This window comes from Pteropus medius, unplaced genomic scaffold, assembly GCF_902729225.1.
Source record: "Pteropus medius unplaced genomic scaffold, Ma_sr-lr_union100, whole genome shotgun sequence".
NCBI classification, from domain to species: domain Eukaryota; kingdom Metazoa; phylum Chordata; class Mammalia; order Chiroptera; family Pteropodidae; genus Pteropus; species Pteropus medius.
The window spans coordinates 11,852,814-11,874,655 of NW_024352784.1; the positions used below are offsets into that span (position 1 = coordinate 11,852,814).

The window sequence follows — 21,842 nt, forward strand, 5'->3', positions numbered from 1 at the left end:
AATGGCCCTCAGGAGTTTCATTTAGCCTCAAGGCAACAACTGACACATTAGGCAAATGCAATTTCTTCCTGGTAAGGATCATAAACCCAATTAACCAACAAGCATATCTGACCTGGTGTAATCATCTTCAACAAGCATGTGCTTTGGAATTGGTGAGTACCTTCCTGGAGAGATGGGCGGCAGGGAGGTTTTATATTCTAAAGTGCCATTGTTGCCAGAAAGTAGATGGTTTTCCATCGGTGGAGAATAAGCTAAGGGATGAAAAAAAGAAAAGAAAAGAAAAGAAACCTGTTATGTGGGTGATTCAATGTGTCATGCTATAGTTCTGTTAAAAATAGAAAGGCTTTGCCACATGCCAAAGATTTTCTTGTCCTCCAAGGGCTGGGGGAGATATTGTTTGTTTGCATTTAATGTGCACTAGCGCATAGTGACCTTTAGGATTGGAAAGATGTAATAACAGTTATATCTGTGATCTCAGTTAGTATAATTAGGTGAAGAGAACAATTGGAGAAGAGACTCAGCATACACTTTTTCAGAATGATGATTAATTTTCTATTGAAATAAAAATGTCTTTCTAATTGCAGAGCTCACATTCCTTTCACATAATTAATATCCAACCATTAAAAGCAGAAGTTTCCTAGAAACATGTTCTTTTATAAGAACTTTAATTCCAAAATATGCTGTACTCCCATCCCAGAAAGACTAAGAACTCTGACCATTCTTTCCTATTTCTCTACCCTAACTCATCTCCCTTTTGGGTGATTGAAAACACCTCCTAACTGGGTCTCCTGTACCCGTCTCTCTCCATTTCACACATTGAGAAATCCAGCCCTGACCATGCTGTTCTCTTGCTTAAATGTTATCCATTGCCACTATTGTATTGAATAAGAACTTTCCCTTTCAACATTCTTACAAAGTTCACCCTTATGCATGTCCCATGGTCCTCAAACAAAGCCCGTTCTTCCCAACATCTGTACCTTTGTTCCATCATGTCAACTACTACAATTTCTGTCTCCTGTCCAATCTCTGATACTGAAATATCACACATTATTCAAGACAAAATTCAAATGCCATCTTCTGCATGACAGTTTTTTTTTTTGATCTCCTAAGGACAGATGTTATCCCCTTCCTTTGAGTGCCCAAAGGACATTTATTTTTACTCATCCCCTGGCATATATATCTCTATTTATACATCCCTTTTTGCCACATATTACTGCTATTTATATATTTGAATTAGCCTTCCTTCCAATGAAGGCTATGATTGTATCTCCTCTGTAGCATACCTATTCCTTTAAAAGGTGTCTTGCACATATTGAGGTTACTTAATATATATTTCTTGAATCAATTAAGCAAGTTTTATTTTCTCCCTTTTCTATTTTCGACATTCACCTTATATGCCCTTTATGAAGTGGCTCACAGAGTCTCAAGGCTGATCTTTCTAAATTCATCCAGCTTGAAAAACTTTTAAAGTTTAAACTCTTTCATATCCAAAGGTAAGGCTAATCTCAGCGTATTGTCTGCTTGAATAAAAGACATATTTGGGGACAAGTCATTTTAGGATCATCATTAAGAAAAGCAATAGCTAATGTAATGAGAAGATAACAAATTACTCATCCTTTAAAAAATCCATCCTCAAGAGAAACATCTAAATCTAAGAGAGGTTAAACGACTTGATTAAGACTCTAAAACTAATTAATGGCAGGTCCTGAAGACATCCTGAGTTCTCAACCTCACAAGTGGCTTCTCAGAATTTCAGAATGAACAACTTACTGCCATCAACAAAACTGTCTCTTAAACCCATATCGAAATTTAATTGCTTCTAAATTTAGTCTGCAGAGACAGAACATTAGATAAGGTTCTTGTTAACCTATTACGAAGAGGCGAAAACATGGGGCTTATGTAGCAGCACAGCATCTCACAGTTAGTTGTTGCCCTAGAAACTCCCACCTGCAATCTATCTTTACTGCCATATTGACTGGCAATTTTCTCTGGCTTCCCTACCAATATAACAAATTCATGTAAAGGTAAGAGCTATGATGATGGTGATTAAGGATCATAATTTCATAATTTCGCCATTCAAGTACAAGATCCTCTCACTCAGGAAGAAGCATAAAGCCATCGTGGGTCTCTTTTGCCGGGATCTCTTTTTCATTCAGCTACTATATAGATTCAAACTAGGAAGAAAGCGTATTATGGCATGAGAGCTACCATGCTTTAGGGACTTAAGAAATAGCCTTTAAAAACATGTTTCCCCTATGCTATTGTAATCACACTGTCCACAACATATATTATTAAGGCTTTCTATAACTGTGAACCCGCTGACTCATCAGGGTGTCTCACCTTGAAAACACTAGGTAAGTCCCTAAGGCAACTGGAGGGTAAAACACGGGATCCCTCAGACGTATTTTCACAGGCTTAACAGATGGGAAGGTGCAAGTATAGGACTTTGCCAAGCTTTGTAGAATTCCAGTTTTGCAAATCTGGATGCTGTTCGAAGATAAAACTGCGTGTGGTACTTACAGTGAGTAATATCAGGTGGACCATAAGGATCAGTCATATAAATGGTGGTGGGTTTGCCAACTTTTAGATAAACTACATCTGACGTGTTCTTCAATATTGCTACCGCCTCTTCATGTGTTACTTCTTCTAAACTGTAGTTGTTTACCTTAAAAGGGAAAAAAATTCAATATTAGAGTCAAAATGATGCAGGTGAAGAGAAATACTCAGGCAAGAAGATATATGGAATTATAACCTTATTTAAAGATTAAATTGCAATGATTACAGTCCAGTATCTGTATCAGACTTTGATGGAACAGACAGGTTAATGGCATTAGCCACAGCAGATAAGGTACAGTCATTGATACTAAAAAACAAGGTTGCTTCTGCCATTTTCTATGAGGGAGTGATATATGGCAAGTAGAACATAATTTGTGGGAGAAGGAAAGAAGGGATCAAAAGTCTCTTACTATGCTATGGTTTTTGTGATTACAAAAAGTAATACATATTCATTGACCTGAAAGGAATAAAAAGTATATATATACATATTCTCTCTATTTGGATATATTTCTTTAAGTGATTCTGACTGTATTATATACTTTGTTATGGAATCTGTTTTATAACCTAGAGTAACCATTTGTCCTTATCTTGAAAGTGCTTCGACCACATGGCTGTTTTGTACAGAGCATTGTGTTGCATGGCTATAAAATAATGATTTAACTAATCTCTTACCGAAGCATATTTAGTTTGCTCCTAATTATTTTCTACTATAAATAATGTTTCAGTAAACCTTTTTTTTATATTTGTATACGACTTTGATGATTTCTTCAAGATAAGTCATACAAGCAGAATTGCTGGACTAAACTGTATGGATATGATAAGGCTCCTGAAACCCATTTCCAAAGTGCTCTCTGGAAATATGAACGAGTTTACTTTTACACTACAACTATACAAGAGCCCCCATTTTCCTATGGCTTCACCAAACTTGGCTTTTCTCACTTTAAAAATCATTCCTATCAAAATGTTATTTGACATTAGTCTATTTTCTAAGAGAAGAGGGCTAATGTTGGAACATAGAGCTCTTCATGTGAGCAAGTTCAAGGGTACTCTATTGCCATCGGCTTCAACAGCAACTTCCCTTTCCTTTTTTTCTGAATAGACAATTAAATTTTTTTTAAAATTACAGTTGACATTCAATATTATATTATTTTCAGGTGTATAGCATAGAGGTTAGACATTTATATAACTTAAAAAGTGTTTCTCCTGATAAGTCTAGTACCCACCTGGCACTATACATAGTTATTACAATATTATTGACTATATTCCCTATGCTGTACTTACATCCCCATGACAATTTTGTAACTGCCAATTTGTACTTCTTAATCCCTTCACCTTTTTTACCCAGCCTCCAACACTCCCTCCCATCTGGCAACCATCAGTTTGTTCTCTGTATCTATGAGTTTGTTTCTGTTTTGTTCGTCAGTTTATTTTTTTTTTAGATTCCACATGTAAGTGAAATCATATGGTATTTGCCTTTTTCTGTCTGACTTATTTCTCTTAGCATAATTCTTTTCTTTATTGGACAGAAAAGTCAGTGATACAAGTGCAATCATCATTTCATGACAATGGCATTGTAGTGGACCTTGGCCACAATTCTCTTAAATGATTTAAAAATATTCAGGAAGTATTTTAAATACCTAGGTCATTCTTATTTGGCTACTATTTTTTTTTTAATAGAATGATTTTTTAGTTTCTGCTGAAATAATGTAGAACTAAAATAAATGTTCCAAGAGCATTAGACTGGATCCCTACATATTCTCTGTGGTATCTAATTAGCACGTTAGTCATATAATACCTTGCAGTATTTTTTTTTTTGGTCTCATGCTGTTATATAAATCCCATGTGCCATCTTATCCTTGGTGGTGTAGCCCAAGGTAGGGACCCTGGATGGAACTGAACTTGACTGATGTGTATGAATGCTGGCCATGAATTCTTCATTAAACTATAAGCCTCTGTATGGGTTCCTGCAGTTCTTTTCTAGGCAGGTGACATTCTCTTAAATGTTTTCGTATTTCCAGTGTCTAGCACTTGTTCATTCATTGATCAAATGCTTATTGCATACCTATTATATGTCAGTAACTATTTTACATATTAGAGATATAGTGATAAATGATAAGAATGATAACCATGATCATATCAGACACTTATACAGCTTATATTACATGTCAGGCACTATTATAAACTATTTTACATATATTAACACAAACTTCACAACAATCTATGAGGTAGCTATTATAATTATCTTCATTTTACAGATGAGAATGTTTCCAAGAAGTTGAGAAACATGCTTTAAGTCTTTGATCTAGTAAGTGGTAGAGGCAGAATTAAAAGCCAGGCAGAGAAAAAGAAAGAAAAGAGAAAAAAAAAGAGAGAGAGAGAAAAGAAAAGAATAAATGAAAAAAAAGAAAAAGAAAGAATAAAAACCCAGGCAGTTTGGCTACAGAGACCATGCTCTTAACCACTCAACTACATTGCTTCTTCCAGAAAAACAAGGTCCCAGCTCTCCTGAAACATGTTCTAATACATTCTAAGAACATAGCTGCTTATAGAATAAATGGATAGACTAAACTCACGCAGAAAGTGAGAACATCGAGGGACTACAGGTTTGGGAAATACAGTTGATGATGTAATAGAGAATAAGAGAAACAACATTAGTAATAATAAGAACTAACATTTACTTACATGTCATATTTTGGGAGTACTATGTATATATTTTGACATAAATCATATAACTGATCCTGGTTATAGTGTCTTGAGGCACACATTAATAATTAGGCCCATTTTACAGATGAGAAAAACTGATGTTTAAAGAAGCCAATATGCAACTACAGTCATGCCACCCTGAAAGTGCCCAATCTCGTCTGATCTCGGAAGCTAAGCAGTGTTGGGCCTGGTTAGTACTTGGATGGGAGACCACCTAGGAAGACCAGGTGCTGTAGGTGTTTAAAAATAAATAAATAAATAAAGAGGCCAATGTGCAATAAAGTGGCCTCACAGCCTCTGAATGGTAAAGCCATCAATTAGATCACAATCCTCATTGAGACTGCCCTTCAGTGTTGATTCATTGAAACCCAGGGTTTACATCATCTATTCTTTTTCCTTTTAAGAGAAGAATCTCCTTCCAAGTTTACATATAGAAGTAATGTAAATTCAAAGTGTTATGTAAGCTCGAATAATCATTACACTTCTTGCTTAATCCAGTGGTGACAGTATATTGCATCATCCAAATATATTGACATAGTTAAAAAAAAAAAAGTAAAATGGAATGTAGCTGGATATAGCTTTCTCTTCAAATCTTCTTATATATTTAATGAATCACTTATTCCAGGGCAATATCACTTGCATAATGAATATTTACAAATGATGTTCATAATTAATGGTTTAAAATGTGTATGAAAGTGGGTGTTTTCTCTCAAAAGATTGCCCAAGGTAGTTCTAAATATTGTGACCATGGGTCCCAGAAACACCTATTTTGAAAAAAAAAACATAAGAAGAAAGGAATTTGTTGACCTAACACAGAGAGGATGTCAAGTCAAGGGATAAAGACCCCAAAGATTAGAAACCAAACAGATCAGATTATAGGTGGCACAGGAGCTTTATTTTTGACAAGGGCTCATTGTCTTTCTTCTCAGGGTAGAGAAAGCACATAACTTATTAGATAATTAGTGAAAAAGAGATATGACCAGTGCTTGTTAAGTTTCACTTTTGCCATTCTTAAGGTGGACAGTGAAATGATCTAGAAAATATTACCGTCAAGCATGTCTTCTGAGAATGACTTTGCTAACAGACTCTTAGACCACCAGGAAAATCTTTAGACCAAAAAGCAGAAGTTGAGGAAAGAGTAGAGGTAAGGAGTGGGGAAAAGGGAGGATGTTGGAGGGGGAGATAATAGTAGTTTAAAACAGTGGTAGTTTAGTCTGTTTTTACTTGGTGACTAGGAAGTGCTGGGAACTTTACATAGATTTTAGTCATGGAATGAGTGCTATGATATTGGCAACAGGATGGGTCATGCAGACCAGGAGCTGAGTCTTGGTCCTGGTATTTCCTAGCTGTGTGACCTTGGGAAACTCATTTAACCTTCTTAGCCTCAGTTTTGACATTTGTAAAATAGGTTTGGTAGTAATCACTGTTTCAGAGAGTTATTGATGTAAATGTATTGACCTATGTAAAGGGGCAGGCACATTAAAGTACTTATTAATCTTAGCTTATTACTATTACTATTGTCATCATAAATCTCTGTTCCCAGGAAAACAGAAATTCTTGGTGAAATTTTTTGCTGAGCATTTTCCTGTAAACATCTGTGAACTAATTAGTTTAATTAGGGTACTGTTGATGAGGCTTCTGTGTGGTCTTTTTAAAAATTCAGAATAGTACAGGATCTGGACCAAAAAGTGCTATTTTGTGCTGAAGTCTTCAAAATGTTTTTTCATGAAAGTGGGTTTATTTGGGTTAATTATGTGTGTGCATTATCCTATGAACTCTCAAGATAAAGGGCCTACAGCTGGAGCTGATTGTACGCAGAGAGGAGAGACATTATACTGATTGGTTAGTTGCTCTTGCTATTGTTTTTCATTGTCTTTTGGCTCTGTTTTTTTTTTTTTTGCACCAAGTATCTGCTTAAAATGGTGAACACTGAGCAACTGGCCTGGTTTCAGAAAAAAATCATGAGCATTTGAATAAAGTAGTTCCGTGGGGTGTATGTACGCTACACAGAATGGGACATATGTACAATTTGGCTGTATGTTTGCAATAGGGCAGAGGACTGAGGCCTAAAATAGAGAGGTTAGGAGTGAGATGACTCATTCTCTCAAACAGAAGAAGGAATACTGAATCTGAGCATAATGCAGACAAAAGAGCACAGACCAGCTGAAGAGGTGCCAGACTTACAAGAAGGAAACATGTCAAATGTGGTGGGAATTCAAATGAGTGTAAGCAAATATATATGTGATAGTGCAAAGATGGAAGATGTAGGGGCACGAGAGGCTGGTACTAAGGAGGAATGGGCAATGTACCGATGGCAAGATTCATTCAGGAATACACATGTGGTAGGACAAACTGGGAGGTGACTAGGGGGACATAAAAGTTACTTAAGACATACTGAAAAGAAATGCGACACTCTAGAACACTGTAAAAAATTTACAAACTCCAAAGTTATTTTTTTAAAAAGGAGAGAAAGTCAATTACTCGATTGTAAGATAAAAAGGGGACCAATCTAATGCAGTAATGATAATGATATGAAAATAAATATGCATAATCCTAAGACTAAAATCTCTGCAGCACAATGAAATTGTTATAATAAAATTTATTTTGAAAATAAAAATTATGAATAGAAAATGTTAATAATGGTTATCTTTGGATAATAAATATTTTTCTTATATTTTTTTTAGCAATGAGCATGTATTAGTTATGGTTAAAACCAAATTAACTCTATTTTTTAAATGAACAAGAACAAAAGTTTAAATAAAGAAGAACAGAAACTAAGAGCAGTGGCTTAATTATAAAACACATAGCACGATCTCATGAGTGATGAAAAATTAGAATGAGAAAAAGAAATTGATTTCTCATGCCCAGTGAATTGGCTTAAATTTATTAGAAACAATGAGCCATATTTTAAATTTAGGTGTTTCCAGAAACGAAGTTGACTTGGTCTAATTAGAATAATTTTGAATATAAAATCAGATCTGGTTTCAATTTCTAGATTCATGAATTTTGGTCAGTTTACATATTTACTGAGCATTAATTATTTTATATGTAAAATGTGTATAATGCTGATTTCTTTATTGATTTACTTGTGTTTACAAGAAAGGAATGATACTGCGAACCTGAAAAAATACTGTATAATATAAAGCAGTATATAAATAGTAATCAAATATAATAAACAGTGCTTCTGCGTATCCTGCTACTGGAAATAGTTTCTTCCTATTCAGAGCTCTTTCTGTGAAAATGATCACCCCCTGCCTTGTACAATATTTACTCTTGCAGTGCCTCTTCCCACCTCAGAGAGACTGACCTTCTCAAGGGCAATGACTGGATTCAGCTTTGCATTCTCCCAGCTGATACACTGTAAAGAGTGGGCACTTAACATGTTGAAGTAATAAGCTAAATAAGTTAAAAAATAACAAAGTGGAACACCAAAAGGAAAGTGATCAAAATTCCATATGTTATAGAGAGAATGATGCATTTGTGTTGAGTCAGAGAAGAAAGGATGAGGAATAAAGGTCGTTTAACCAACAACACACAAATATCGAGCACTCACTCACTCTGTGTCAGGCATGGGATATAAGAATGGAAAGGCTGGTTTCAAAATGAGAGCACCAGGTCCCATGATATTATAAGGGGCAAGATCGAAGCTCCAACAGTGTGAATTTCTTCCTCCTCCATTATCGTTAATGCATTTCTCAATCATTTATTCCATAGACAGAGAGCAAGTGATGGTGATGTGTTGATTGACCCAAGCTTCCTCTATAGCACCAAAATAGACAGCATAATATGAACCCCTGGGTAACTCAGTGGGTTCAGGAAGAAAAATATTGAAATTCTATTAATATTTATCATATTGATCTTGAAGAAAAATATTTGAAATTCTATTAATATTTATCATACTGATCTTCTATTTTTGTGTATGTTTTAAAATGTGCATAATATATTAGCATAGTGATATATGTATGCAATTTTAAGTAGAGAAATATACATATATTAAAGGCAACTTTTGTGTTTTACTGATGGGATATGCTATTAAAAGAATTTTAAGACCACTTTTCTGTAGTAGGCACGAATATATAACTATGAGCAAGTTTATAAACAGGGTCATTAAACTGTATATAAGCAAGAAAAAACAATACAATGGTAGGCTTTAACCCTTACGTAAAATGCCACTGCAATTGCATTGCATTGTAATTTTATTACATTTGAGAGAAATTAGAAAGAAGTCCAAGAAATAATTACCCAGGTTTTTTTTTTTTCCCTCTCATATGTCAGAAGTAACTCTAACTGCAAGGAACAGAGTTTAAAGAGTGAACTATCTGAAAATGCTTTTCAGCTCATTGTTGGAAATTGCCACATGATGCGGTACTGGCTTGATAGAAGGAGCGTCACCACCAACATCAACCTAAGGAGAAGCAGAGGAGCAGCAACAGAGCAGGCGATGAGGTGATTAGGCGAAGATAGAGCTGTGGTTCTCAACCTGGCTGCACATTAGAATCATTTAGGAAACTTAAAAAAAAATTAAAAACGGAGTGTGGCTCCTACCCCAGAGATTCTGATTTGATTACTCAGGGTTGATTGAGGCCTGGGGAGCCACAGGGTTCAAACACTTACCATCAGATTCAAATGTGTAACCAGAATTGAGAACCAGAGAGGTGAGTAAACTGGTGAAAGAAGTGTGGCTTTAGGACATGGATATTAGATCTGAATCTAATGTCACAATTTGCTTGTTATATAATATTGGAAGTTCTTTTGTCCTCTCTGATTTCCAACTTTATTTTATGGAAAATAAGAATAATTGTAATGATTGGCCTATCCACCTCTCAAGTGTTGGAGTGAGGACTTTTTTGGATGCTACTGCAGGTAAAAATTATTTTAAAGATAGAAGCAGAGAGAATACAGCTTTTGGTTCTCATTGAAAGCCGGTCTAACTGATGGAAGTGCTTTAAAGTCCAGATAATTTGTATATTTGCATTGTCTTCAAGATGATTTATTATTATTGTTATTTGGGTGAAACTAGGCAATTTTTGTTAATCTACCAAAAATAATAATTTAGGTCCTCACAACTAGTACTCATTCAGAAAATTGTATTATTTCCATCCACATTCCCTAAATCTATTTACTGTCCTTACCATAGGATATTAATTTTGGAATAAAAATAAGCACATCCTGGAGTATACTCCACTGAACAATAGTTTTAGGTGTTTCATAAGCATTACTTTAGGAAAAGGGTTCTACAATAAAATACATTTGAAAATTATAGTATTAATCAAAGTGAAGTTAGTTCCTTGACGGCAGGACTTCATAGACTAATATGGTAAAGTTCATTGGGAATCTATACAAGAGATGAGTTACAGGTTGCGGAATTTCCCAAACTTATTTGACTACAGATATTCTTCATGTGACACAGTCAGTAATGAGACTAATATTTTAAAATACATTTGGGAAACACTGATCTAAGGCAATGCTTTCATGGTAGAGGCCAAAACAGAATACCTAATGTGTATATGACTTGCCCAAGGTCAATTAGGTAGAGTTTCTGCTAGCTGCCTGAGACTTAAATCCAGTTATTCTGAGTCCATTGTCTTTCTATTCTACTTCAAAGCCTATGTTACCCTTTTTCTTTGTCTACTGCTTACCTTTTTCCTTGTCTACTGTTTACCTTTAAGAAAACAAAATAAAACAAAATAAAATCACCCCCAAACAAACAAAATCCACAATTATACAGACTTATATTTTCTAAAAGATGTAAAAATTCTCTTACAGATAGTTTTTCCAAATGTCAAGCAAGGGTTATGGAAAAAAAGAGACTAAGATTATAAAGTTTAAATCACAGTGTGACAAGAGGCTTTGACAATTTGATGACCCTGGATTAAAAGTTTCTGGTATTATGTAGAAAAAGATAAAGAACATCACATTTCTATAATATATGAGGCTCTATGTGCCTCCTTGGTAGGGCTTAATAAAAACCAGTGTGTGAAAATATATGAAAAAATTAGAAAATTATCAATACTGTTAACTTCTGACTATCTAAGCCATGAAGTTCAAGGCCAAGAGGTAAAATCTATTCAGTCTGAGATTATGACTTTAAGCTACTGGTCTAATCCACAAAGATCAGATGTCATTGTCATTTGACAAAATAAAACAACATTCTAGTGAATAATAAATGCCAAGTAGCTGGAAAAATTTTTTAAGTATTATTTTGATAAAGAGAACATATGCTATGCATCTGGATGACCCATGAAACATCAGAGAGGTCTGACAAAACCATCTTATTTGAAACATGAAGAGGCTTATTGCAAAGGTGACAGACAGAAAAACTTTTTCTTATAGTAGAATAAAGGTAAAGGTCAGATGGGGAAATAACATTCTAAGGAATCAAAAAAAGTTTTGTTAAAAAGATCATCTATTTTAACAAAAGACAAATGGATATGTGGTAAAATTAACTGTAAGAATTAGAGAAAATGTGCAAAACATCTCAAAAGACTGAACAGTGGAGAAATGGCAAGATATAACTTTTCAAACAAATGTGAGAGAGTAATTAGTATTCACCTTTCCAAGGGACAGAGCTATGAATAAAGAAAGAAATGTATAGGGAAAAATATTCTGATATAAATTTAAGAGAAAAATTGCTAATGATGGCTAGTATCTAATAGGTAGCTTTATAGGAGGCATTAAGTTCTCCATCCTTAGAGTATCTTAGGAGGGGTGAGACTACTTTCAATTCAGAGATATGAGAAGTTGGGAGACTTCCTGAAGTTTAGGGATCTAGCCACAAAAGTCTAAAAAATTAATGGAATTTCATTTTAGATCAGTTTACTTATAGAACTATGAATGAATAATATATAGGCAAATTTTTCCTAGGAAGTGAGAGAAGTGAGTGATGCATATTGATTTAGAAAGAAGAATAGCTATTTAGGGAAACATAGAGTATGGTACAGGTGGTAAATCACAGAATCTAAATAATTTGCACTTCTTTTGAGGGAGGAGAGTAAAGAGGAGGAAGATAAAGAAGACTTGAGTGTAGGGTAGTAAAAGGAAGAGAAGGTAGAAAGAAATGACAGAAAGAGAGCATTGATAAATATTTTTGAGGTAAAGCAAGATAATTGGTCTTTGGGGTAGCTTCTATGATATTTTTTTCTTTTATTTTCTCTCTCAGAGTTGTTTTTCTTTCAGAATGTTATAAAGTGAATCATTTTCTTTCATTTCCAAATTCAGCTTGGCAGTTGCCTTGGAAGTACTAATTATGTTTTCCTTACATAAGAGAGGAGAGACCTATTATTGTTGAAGGTTCATTTTTTTAAAACTATTCTTTAAAACTCAAAACAGTTAAGGATTATGTCACAGCTATTTTTGAAATCATTATATCTACAATGAATATCAAGAAAATGGTAATAAAAATAGCATGATGCCTGCAAAATCCTTTGACAGAATTATTTAGACTGATTTTTTTTAAATTTGAAAATAAAGCTAAAAATTTGAACAGAACCTCAAGAAATTGGCACACAATATCTAGCATATTACAATAGCAGCAGTTAAAAAAATACCAGAAGAGTTACCTACAACGAAACTCCTACAGAACAATGAGTCACAGGTCAAATCAGTCACTATCTATGACAGTCATTACTTCAGAATGAAATTGTCCTCTTTATTTCAATTTAGCACTATGGATATCTAAGTTTATTTTATTCCTAAGTCGATAAACAATAAAGTTTATATTCTTGAAATGAAGTTGTTAGGACTTATACTCTCCAAACACTTTTCTGGATCAGAAGACACATCTTCAGAAGAATCAACTTTTACATGAAAGGCAAAAAAATAAATAAATAAAACCAGGAAACAAAAAAAACAATATCTGAAGAACAAAAATGGTAGTTCTATTATACAGCATAGTGCCTCTAGTTAACAATAGTGTACTGTGTACTTAAAATTTGCTAAGAGGGTAGATTTTATGTTAAGTGTTCTTAGCATGTACACACAAAATAAATAAATAATAGTAGTAGTAGTAGTAGTAATAATAATAATAATAATAAATAAGAATGGGAGAAAACTGGGAGGTGATGGATATATTTATGGCCTTAATGGTGGTAATGGCTTCATGAGTATATACTTATTCTCAAACTCATAGAGTTATATACATTAAATACATATAGCTTTCTACCTATCGACCATACCTCAATAAAGTGGTTTAAAAAAGAAAAGAACATAAAGTGGTAGTGACTTCAGGTGGTAAAGAAACCGAAACCTCTTAGTGCAACTCTGATTGAAGTCATTAACGTCACATTTTTTTGCCCATCCAGTTTGACCATACATTTTCTCCTGACAGAATTCCTTCCTGAGTAGTGGCTACTGCCTGGGACATGGTAGGTGCTCAACACATTACTCATTAAATAATGTTATTAGTGAATGACTATAGGATAACTAAAGGAAAGAAGGAAAGAATTGACTGATAAATTCTAGGAAACAAATGCAAAGACTGTGCTTAGCGGTACAAGCATGGATGTAAGCCAGTTGCCTGGATTTGAAACCCGGTTCTGTACATCGTTAACTATATGACCATAGGCAAGTTAGTAAATCTCTTTATGCCTCAGTTTCCTTTTTCTTACATAAAATAGACCATTGTGAGAAATCTGTTACATTACAGAAAAGCACTTGTAAAAGTACATGGAAAATAATAAATGCCAAATAAATGTTCATTATCAAGAATATTATAAAGGTCTTATCTAGATAATTCAATATAAAGGTCATTGACAACTATGAAATTAGACTAGTAGGACCAAAGATAAGCTATCTACAGAAGGGAAGTGAGCATAATGAACTTTGAGGTTCAACTCACAAAACTGGCACATGTCCTAGAAAGTGCTATTCCATTGAAAATTATAGATTCTTCTCAAATATCACTTATGAAAGTGTTGGAGATAATGGCACCTTGCAGACATAGATTATAGGCTCTATTTTATAAGGGCAGACATATGACTAGATATGACTAGATATCTTACTTGAGAGCTATCTTCTATTAATTTTCAGTGTTTGATTATTATCCTGTAGATTTGGTATAAAATAGTAAATGAAGACGAAGCAGTTATTAAGTGTAATCTCAAATGTTTTACTGCTTATAATTGCCTTATTTTGCCTTAGTTTATCATATTATTTCACGGCTCAGAAAGGGTGGCCAAGAGTTGGTGTCAATCATTTCTAGGGCTCCTGAAGCATGTGGGCAGATAAAATAGCTGTAGTAACCCTGTCTGAAGAGAGAGGAGAGAGGGATCCATTTACACATGTGACTGAACTCAGATTAAGAATTCTTGGAAGTTAGGGACTGCATCTATGATGATTGAACAAAGGACCACAGAGAGACATAGAAATGTATGTATCAATAAACCAGGTAGTGTTCCCTTTGTTAACAAAGCCCACCTCTCTAGCAGTCTGGCTTTAGCAGTCTCTCTGGCTAATAAGCGATGAGTTACATTGGAAGAGCAACATATAATCTCTGAGCTTTGTGGATATATGAACACTGGTGAAAATTGAGATTTCTGTTTTTAAAATGTCAACAAATCTGATACAATTATACTTGTACTTTTGAGCTCTTTTACCACAAAATCTGTTCTCCCTTCTTTTCTATTACTACTCATAGTCACTGCTATGGACTGAATTGGGCCCCCTCCCCACAAATTTATATGTTGAAGTTCTGTCCCCTAATACCACTGAATTTTCAGATAGGGTATTTAGGAGGTAATTAAGGTTATTAATTAAATGAGTTAAGGGTGAAGCTCTAATCAAATAGCACTGGTGGCCTTATAAGAAGAGAAAGAGTTCTCTCTCAGCATAAGCACAGAGAGACCATGTGATGATACAGAAAGAAGATGGTCGCCTGCCAGCCATGAAGAGAACCTCAGCAGAAACTAAATGGGCCAAAACCTTGATCTTGAACTTTCCAGCTTCCAGGACTGTGAGAAAATAATACTTCTGTTGTTTTAGCCACCTAGTCTATGCTGTTTTGTTACGGCAGCTTGTACAGACTAAGACAGTCCCATGCTGGGAAACAACAGCTTCATAAATAAACACGTTGTTTTGCTTGAGTCACACTCACCATTAATAGTCTGTCTCCTACTTGCAACCTTCCATCCTTTTGTGCAGCTCCTCCATCTATAATTTTAGTTACATAAATGCTGTTGTCTCCAGGAATGTGTTGGTTCCCCACACCTCCTGCAATACTGAAGCCTAAACCTGTAGGGGAGAAATAGGAAAAAGCCAATTAGCCATAGTTCAACAATCTAAGAAAATTAATCCTCAATTTATTATAACATTAATAAATAACAGTAATGATTCTACTTCGATTGTTTTTGTTCTTTAAATATTTAAAGGCTTGTTAATTAATGCCAGTGAGACAAAACTCTTGAAGTCAACCCCACGTGGCCATTAGTTTTGTTCTCTTTCATGACTGAACACTTAACTGTTGTTCCTTAGCTAATCAGTTCATAATGGGTGACTGACCAGAATAGGGATCAGCCAAAAAAGGTGGAAGGATCCCAGGTACAGTCTTGCTCATGTTAAATCTCTGGGCTCAGAGATACTCTTGACATTTCAGAATGAAAAGCACAACTGTTAGAAAATTCCACAAATTCTGAAACAAGGGCCCAAGGAGGATACACTGGGCACTTAAGTAATAATTTCAGAGAGAAGATAAGGAAAAGAAGCTAGATACTTGCTAGATACTGTTTTCTTTCTGACCATCTTGTCATATTTTCACACTTCCTGGCATTTAATTGTTATTAACTAATAGTGAGGTTTGTCATACAGAAAAAGTGAATTATCCCTATACACATTCTAAAGATAAAGAAATAGATTATATACTTTGACTTTATAATTCTTATAACAAACCACAGACTATCAATTCATTTTAAACATGGCAATTTTCTATTTTGAGAGATAAATTTTACTGTACTATAACTTGTAAAACTTTTATTTATATAAAAATGTGGAATGAAAATAAGAATAAAGTTATTAAGTCATTATGAGGCTATTTTAAAAGAATGACAGAATCTTTAAAGGTATAAGAATAAAAGAAAATCCTTTTGGGAATATGATTAAATGTACATTTAATGTAGCATATATTTTCATTGCATTTTAAAATTTTAATGATAATTAACATGCAAATTACTCAGAAAGAAAAAAATCAAATGCTTTTGTTACTAAAAATAGGAAATATCTGTAACTTATTTGGCTTAAGAAAAAAAAAATTTAAACCACATACTTAGTCACATAATTTTAAAAAAACACACCTGTTTTATTGTAAAACAATCACAAAAATTTGGGGCATTTTATACAACAATAATGAAAAACACTTTTAAAAATATTCTATTTCACTATGCTTTTATTGAACAGACATTGAGTAAGGCTATTTGCTTTTAAGATGGTATAAATGGTCAATTAATGGAAAAATAACGGCATAGTAAATTTAAAAGTAACACCTTTGAAATTATATTTTAAATGACTTTTTTGTTAAATTATAATAGTTTTTAAAAATAAATGGAAAATAGATTTAAATTGGGGCAATTAAAATAAGTGTTATCTAGTGTCTTACTAAAGTAGGTAATTAATCTTTATTGATGCTTTGACTTCCATAAGTCTATGCTTGTATTCCTTTGCTTCAGACTAAAAAAAATTATCAAGCAAAAGATTACTAAGAATAAATAAAATGTTCCCGATTTTCTTTTCCTATGAAATATAAAGTACATATCAGCTCATGTTTTCTAAAACTATAGCTTTATATTTATATAGGATTATAGAGGATTTAAAAAATATATTTACAAAAGTCTCATAGCCACATGCTAGGATCAATCTACAGTACTTATAATAGTACAGAAGTCATTCCAAGCTGTGGAAAGAAAAGGTTACATTCACTATGTCAACAGTAAATGCCACAGACAGTCTGTGTTACAGAAGAGCTAAGGCAACAACTTACCACCTCAAACAAGGTGAAGTCCAACAAAGGAGTAACTATGTAGTTGACATTTGAAGTTAAAGATTATACCAAGACAATGAAATCACTATTAATACTGTAGAAAAAAACATATCACTAAAAAAGGAAATAAATTTGGGGGGAGGGGAGTAGGCTTAAGTACTTTATTTTAACTGGTGACTCTGCTCAAGGTGAAGCAAAATATTTTTAGTAAGCTCAAGATAATGTCTCTGAAGGTACAGAACCAAAACATTTCCCTGATTTCTCTTACTTTGATGAAACATGAATACATTTAAAAATAATCAACATTTAATCAACACTCAACCATATTCCAAATATTTAATTCCACATAAGTAAATGTGTAGCTTATGTCTACATCCAGAATACAAGTTCATTTATATGTGGGAGTATCCATCTGTGTTATAAGATTGAATCGGTCCCCATTCATTCATTAATTCATTCATTTGCTAACTGACTCATATATCTGTTCATTCCACAAATATCTCTGAGTATATCTATGTATCATTGCTATAGACCTGGCCAACATAATGTAAAGGAATGGATTGACCAGAAACACTGGAAAGAATGATTCATGAGTGGGTTCATATGAGTGAGTGTGATTGAATCTAACCGAAGCAATATTCTAAACTCAGAGCATTCTAGTGATTTTTGGAGGACTACTCTATGAAGACAAATGTGGGCTAGGGCCACTGAGCAAAATGAGCAAATCCAAATGATCAGTCTGGAGGCAATGGGTGTTTTTTGCATATACTGTTATAATTGGGCAAGCTGTCAACATTATGAGCCATTCTCTTCACTCGTTTGCTAATATTTTCCTCCTTCAGTTCATTCTAGATATACTTTCAGGCTTGATAACTCTAGAACATGCCAGACACGCTTCCACCTTAGGCCATTTTCTCTAGCTATTCCCTTTGCCTGGAAAACACTTCCTTCAGAACTTTGTTCAAATTTCAATTGCTCTGAAAGCCTGAAACTGACCTCCTTATTTAATGCTGTCACCTAAACATATACCCCATTTCCTTATCCTGCTCTACTTTTCATTTTCCCTTAGCATTTATTACCTTGTAATATACTATAAGTGGTATGTGTATTTTATTTTATTTTTCTTTCCCCTTGGTGAAAATATAAACTTCATGATGACAGGGATTTTTGCATGTTTTATGTTATGCAATAGAACAAGGCCAGCTATATACAATAGTACTCCCTTATCCATGGTTTGGCTTTCCATGGTTTCAGCTATCCATGGTCAACCATGTGTAAATATTAATTAAAAAATCCTGGAAATAAATAATTCATAAGTTTTAAATTGTGCCCCATTCTGAATAGCATGATGAAATCTCACACTATCCACTCCATTCCACCTGGGACATGAATCACCTTTATCCAAGGTATCTATCCATGCTGTACATACAGTACAATAAGATATTTCGAGAGAAAGAGATGACATTTACATAACTTTTGTTACAGTATATCATTATAATTGTTCTGTTTTATTATTGATGCTGTTGATCTTTTACTGTGGCAAATTTATAAATTAAATGTTCTCACAGGAATGTATCTATATGGAAAAGCATAGTATATACATGAACATAGATATACTTTAAGGAGAAAACAAGTATATTTACTTTCTAGAGCAACTGGTACATAATAGGTGCTTGATGCATAAAAATTCTCTGCTCTCAATAAGCTCTGAAGTTGTTTTGCAAAAGACATACCTAAATATATTGACATGATTCGACTGGCTCGGATGAGTTCTGTGATGGTACTGGTATTATGTGAGCCCAGAGGGGAGCATGACTGACTGAGAGGAACTGGGGAAGAATCAACAAAAGTTTTAGTACTTAGGCTGATACTTGAAGGTTAAGTTAGAACTGATAAAAGAGAATGCACCTTTAAACCCAAAACATACTCTGGATTCCAGAGTGACTAAATGACTAAGAGTCAGCAGCCCTGACTTAGGTTACACAATGCTCATAAAATCCCAGCTCTACTGGGCTGGAAATTAAGCCAGAGAATCCTGGTAAATATTCAAAATATGTATTTATGATGAGATAAGCTAGCGTCACCTATAACAGAATAAATAGAATAATACTCATAAAGATTGGACTAAGGAACACTGAAAGTAGCAAAAACACTGACTTTGGGAAGTGACCAATTTATATAATTGGTCATTATTTTGAAAAGAAGTGTCCGTGATAGTCCTGGATCATCAATTATAAAATAAACTCAGTGAAAAGAGTTTGTAGGTCTCACCATAAACTCTGACTCTATTAAGAATAATACTAAACATGCCTATGTGTGCCAATAATAAACAACGCTGACATAGGAAAAATGTAAGTATTATAATCACAGAAGGAAGTAAAAATCGGTGTATATTTCAGTACTCCAGTAAAGGAAAAAAAGCATGTAAAATTTAAACACCTAATTCCCTAAGCAATTAAAAAATGATCTGTTTGACAAACATGTGATGTGCAAACAAAATTTCAGTTTACATCTATTGAAATAAGCTAGGTTCCTCTTTTCGTATTTCTTGCATCTCCCCAAAATGCAGCTCCTCACTTTAACATAGGAGATGTACACATAGGGAAAGAAATGTCTGAGCCTTGTTAAAACCTTTAATTTAACCTTTTTCCACACAAAATCTTTTCCTCATCCTACCAAAAAAAAAAAAAAAAAAACACGAAGAATATAATTCACCCTTTTCCCTTGCTGCCTGCCTACGCTGAGGAGGAGGTGTCAGTGAGAGGTGGAGGACTGAAAGCAGAAGTCTTGGCAGCATAGACTGATACTGTGCTTGAGAAGCTCAGAATAAAAACTCAAATGCTTAAAAGAGTCATATGATTACAATGTACCCATATATTCATTGTGGGTGTAAAGAACTAAGCCCCATGATGTCTTATTACCATTCAATAACTTGGTTCAACTTTATTTTATGTGACTTCACTGGCAGAGCACTCTTAGGCCTTCTCTCAACAATTCAGTATTATTAAGCAGACTGTTTTTGTCAGAGTTTATCTAGGATCTGTTAGGTAAGATGTTTACTGCTTTATAGAAAACATTAGTGGTATTCTGTGCATTCTGACTACATGTTTTTATTAAAGAAAACACAGATCTGTCCTGAACCTTGACTGGCCCTCTCTAAGAAAACAACCACACACACAGATAATTTAACTTCTGGATGTGCATGCATTTCAGTTAAAAAACGAACAAAAAACTTTACCCATGGGTAAAGTTACTGTTACACAGATAACAGACTATTTCACATCTCTTCCCCTTTAGAAAGAAAACTTTGCTTAAATAAATACCAGAAATGCACCTTTCATTTTAATTTGAGAGATTAATTAATCTCATTGGGCACTGTAGGTATGGTTAATTAAAAGCCAAAACTTCTCTGTATTCTCCCTGGGTTCAAAAGACAAGTTTTGGGGTTGGAGGAAGTGGTTCTGTTTAAAATTCCCCAGGCATTGGCTAGGCATGCTCAATCCTCCTTAAGGAATGTCTTACAGATCACCTAATTAATTTACCAACAGTGATTGTCCCCAACTTTTTTTCTGTGTACTTAATAATGCCCACTCATATTTCAGCAAATTACTTTAATGACTATTTTATTGTGAAAAGTCTCTATGTCTATACCTATCCTTTCTGTTTTCCCTTTGTTCAAAGGAATAAGCACCTTTCCTCTTCTCTAAACCTAAATCTTCTTCTCCACTTTAGGACTTTCTCATTATTCCTTCTTATTCCCCACCAGAATATTTAGTCTCTTATCACTGAAGATTTTCTCCTCTTCTGGCTTTGACCATGCCGCTATCCTATCCTGAAAAGATCTCTTGAACTTGCCATAGTCTCCTGACTGTTAAAAGCTGAAGATTTTAACCAGTGACCTATAGTTACTAATTCTGTTTCCTTATCATACACACCCTTCTCAGTCTCATGCATCTCATTTCGTATACCACAGTCTATTCACATGATATCTATTATGGGTTAAATTATGTCTCTTCAAAAGATATGCTAAAGTCCTAAGCTGTGGTACCTCTGAATGTGACTTTATTTGGAAATATAGTCTTTGCAGATGTAATCAATTTAAAATGAGGTTCTACTGGATTAGTGTGGGCCCTAATCCAATAATTGGTGACTCTGTAAGAAGAGAAAATTTAGATAAAGAAACACAAACACACAGGGAAGAATGCATGTGATGACAGAGGCAGAGATCGAGATGATACATCTACAAACCAAGGAATACCAAGGATTGCCAGAAACCACCAAAATCTAGGAGAGAGACATGAAAAAACTCTCCTTCAGACTCCTCTAGAAAGACTCAATCTTGCTGACACCAAGGTCACAGACTTCCAGGCTCCAGAACTGTAGGAAAATAAATTTCTGTTGTTTTAAGCCATTGAGTTTATGGTCATTTGTTATGGCAGCATCAGGAAACTAATACAGCATTTAATTCTTATGGTTTGAGTGGTTGTTCATATATCTAGCTTTTGCTTTCAAATGGAAATCGTTCTCTTGTGGAAAATCCATTTTCATACTTTCATATATATAAATGTCATCCTCTCCCATAATGGAGATGAATGAGGTAACTGCAAACAAGTTCCAA

The 21,842-nt window shown here is 34.2% G+C and overlaps 1 protein-coding gene and 1 non-coding gene across 5 annotated transcripts in view; one reads left to right on the top strand and one right to left on the bottom strand.

The window, feature by feature from the left end:
• DLG2 (discs large MAGUK scaffold protein 2) overlaps positions 1-21,842 on the bottom strand; it is a 1,673,246-nt gene that overhangs the window by 406,070 nt on the left and 1,245,334 nt on the right. For all 4 annotated transcript variants that reach the window (XM_039848192.1, XM_039848194.1, XM_039848195.1 and 1 more), the window contains 3 exons: positions 15,350-15,486; positions 2,521-2,665; positions 113-251 (listed from right to left, as the gene is read on the bottom strand). In XM_039848192.1, coding sequence (XP_039704126.1) covers positions 113-251; positions 2,521-2,665; positions 15,350-15,486 — 421 coding nt within the window. The remainder of the gene's footprint in view (positions 1-112; positions 252-2,520; positions 2,666-15,349; positions 15,487-21,842) is intronic.
• On the top strand, positions 5,380-5,498 carry LOC120590659 (5S ribosomal RNA). Its single transcript, XR_005649739.1, has one exon. It is a non-coding gene; the product is annotated as a 5S ribosomal RNA (ribosomal RNA).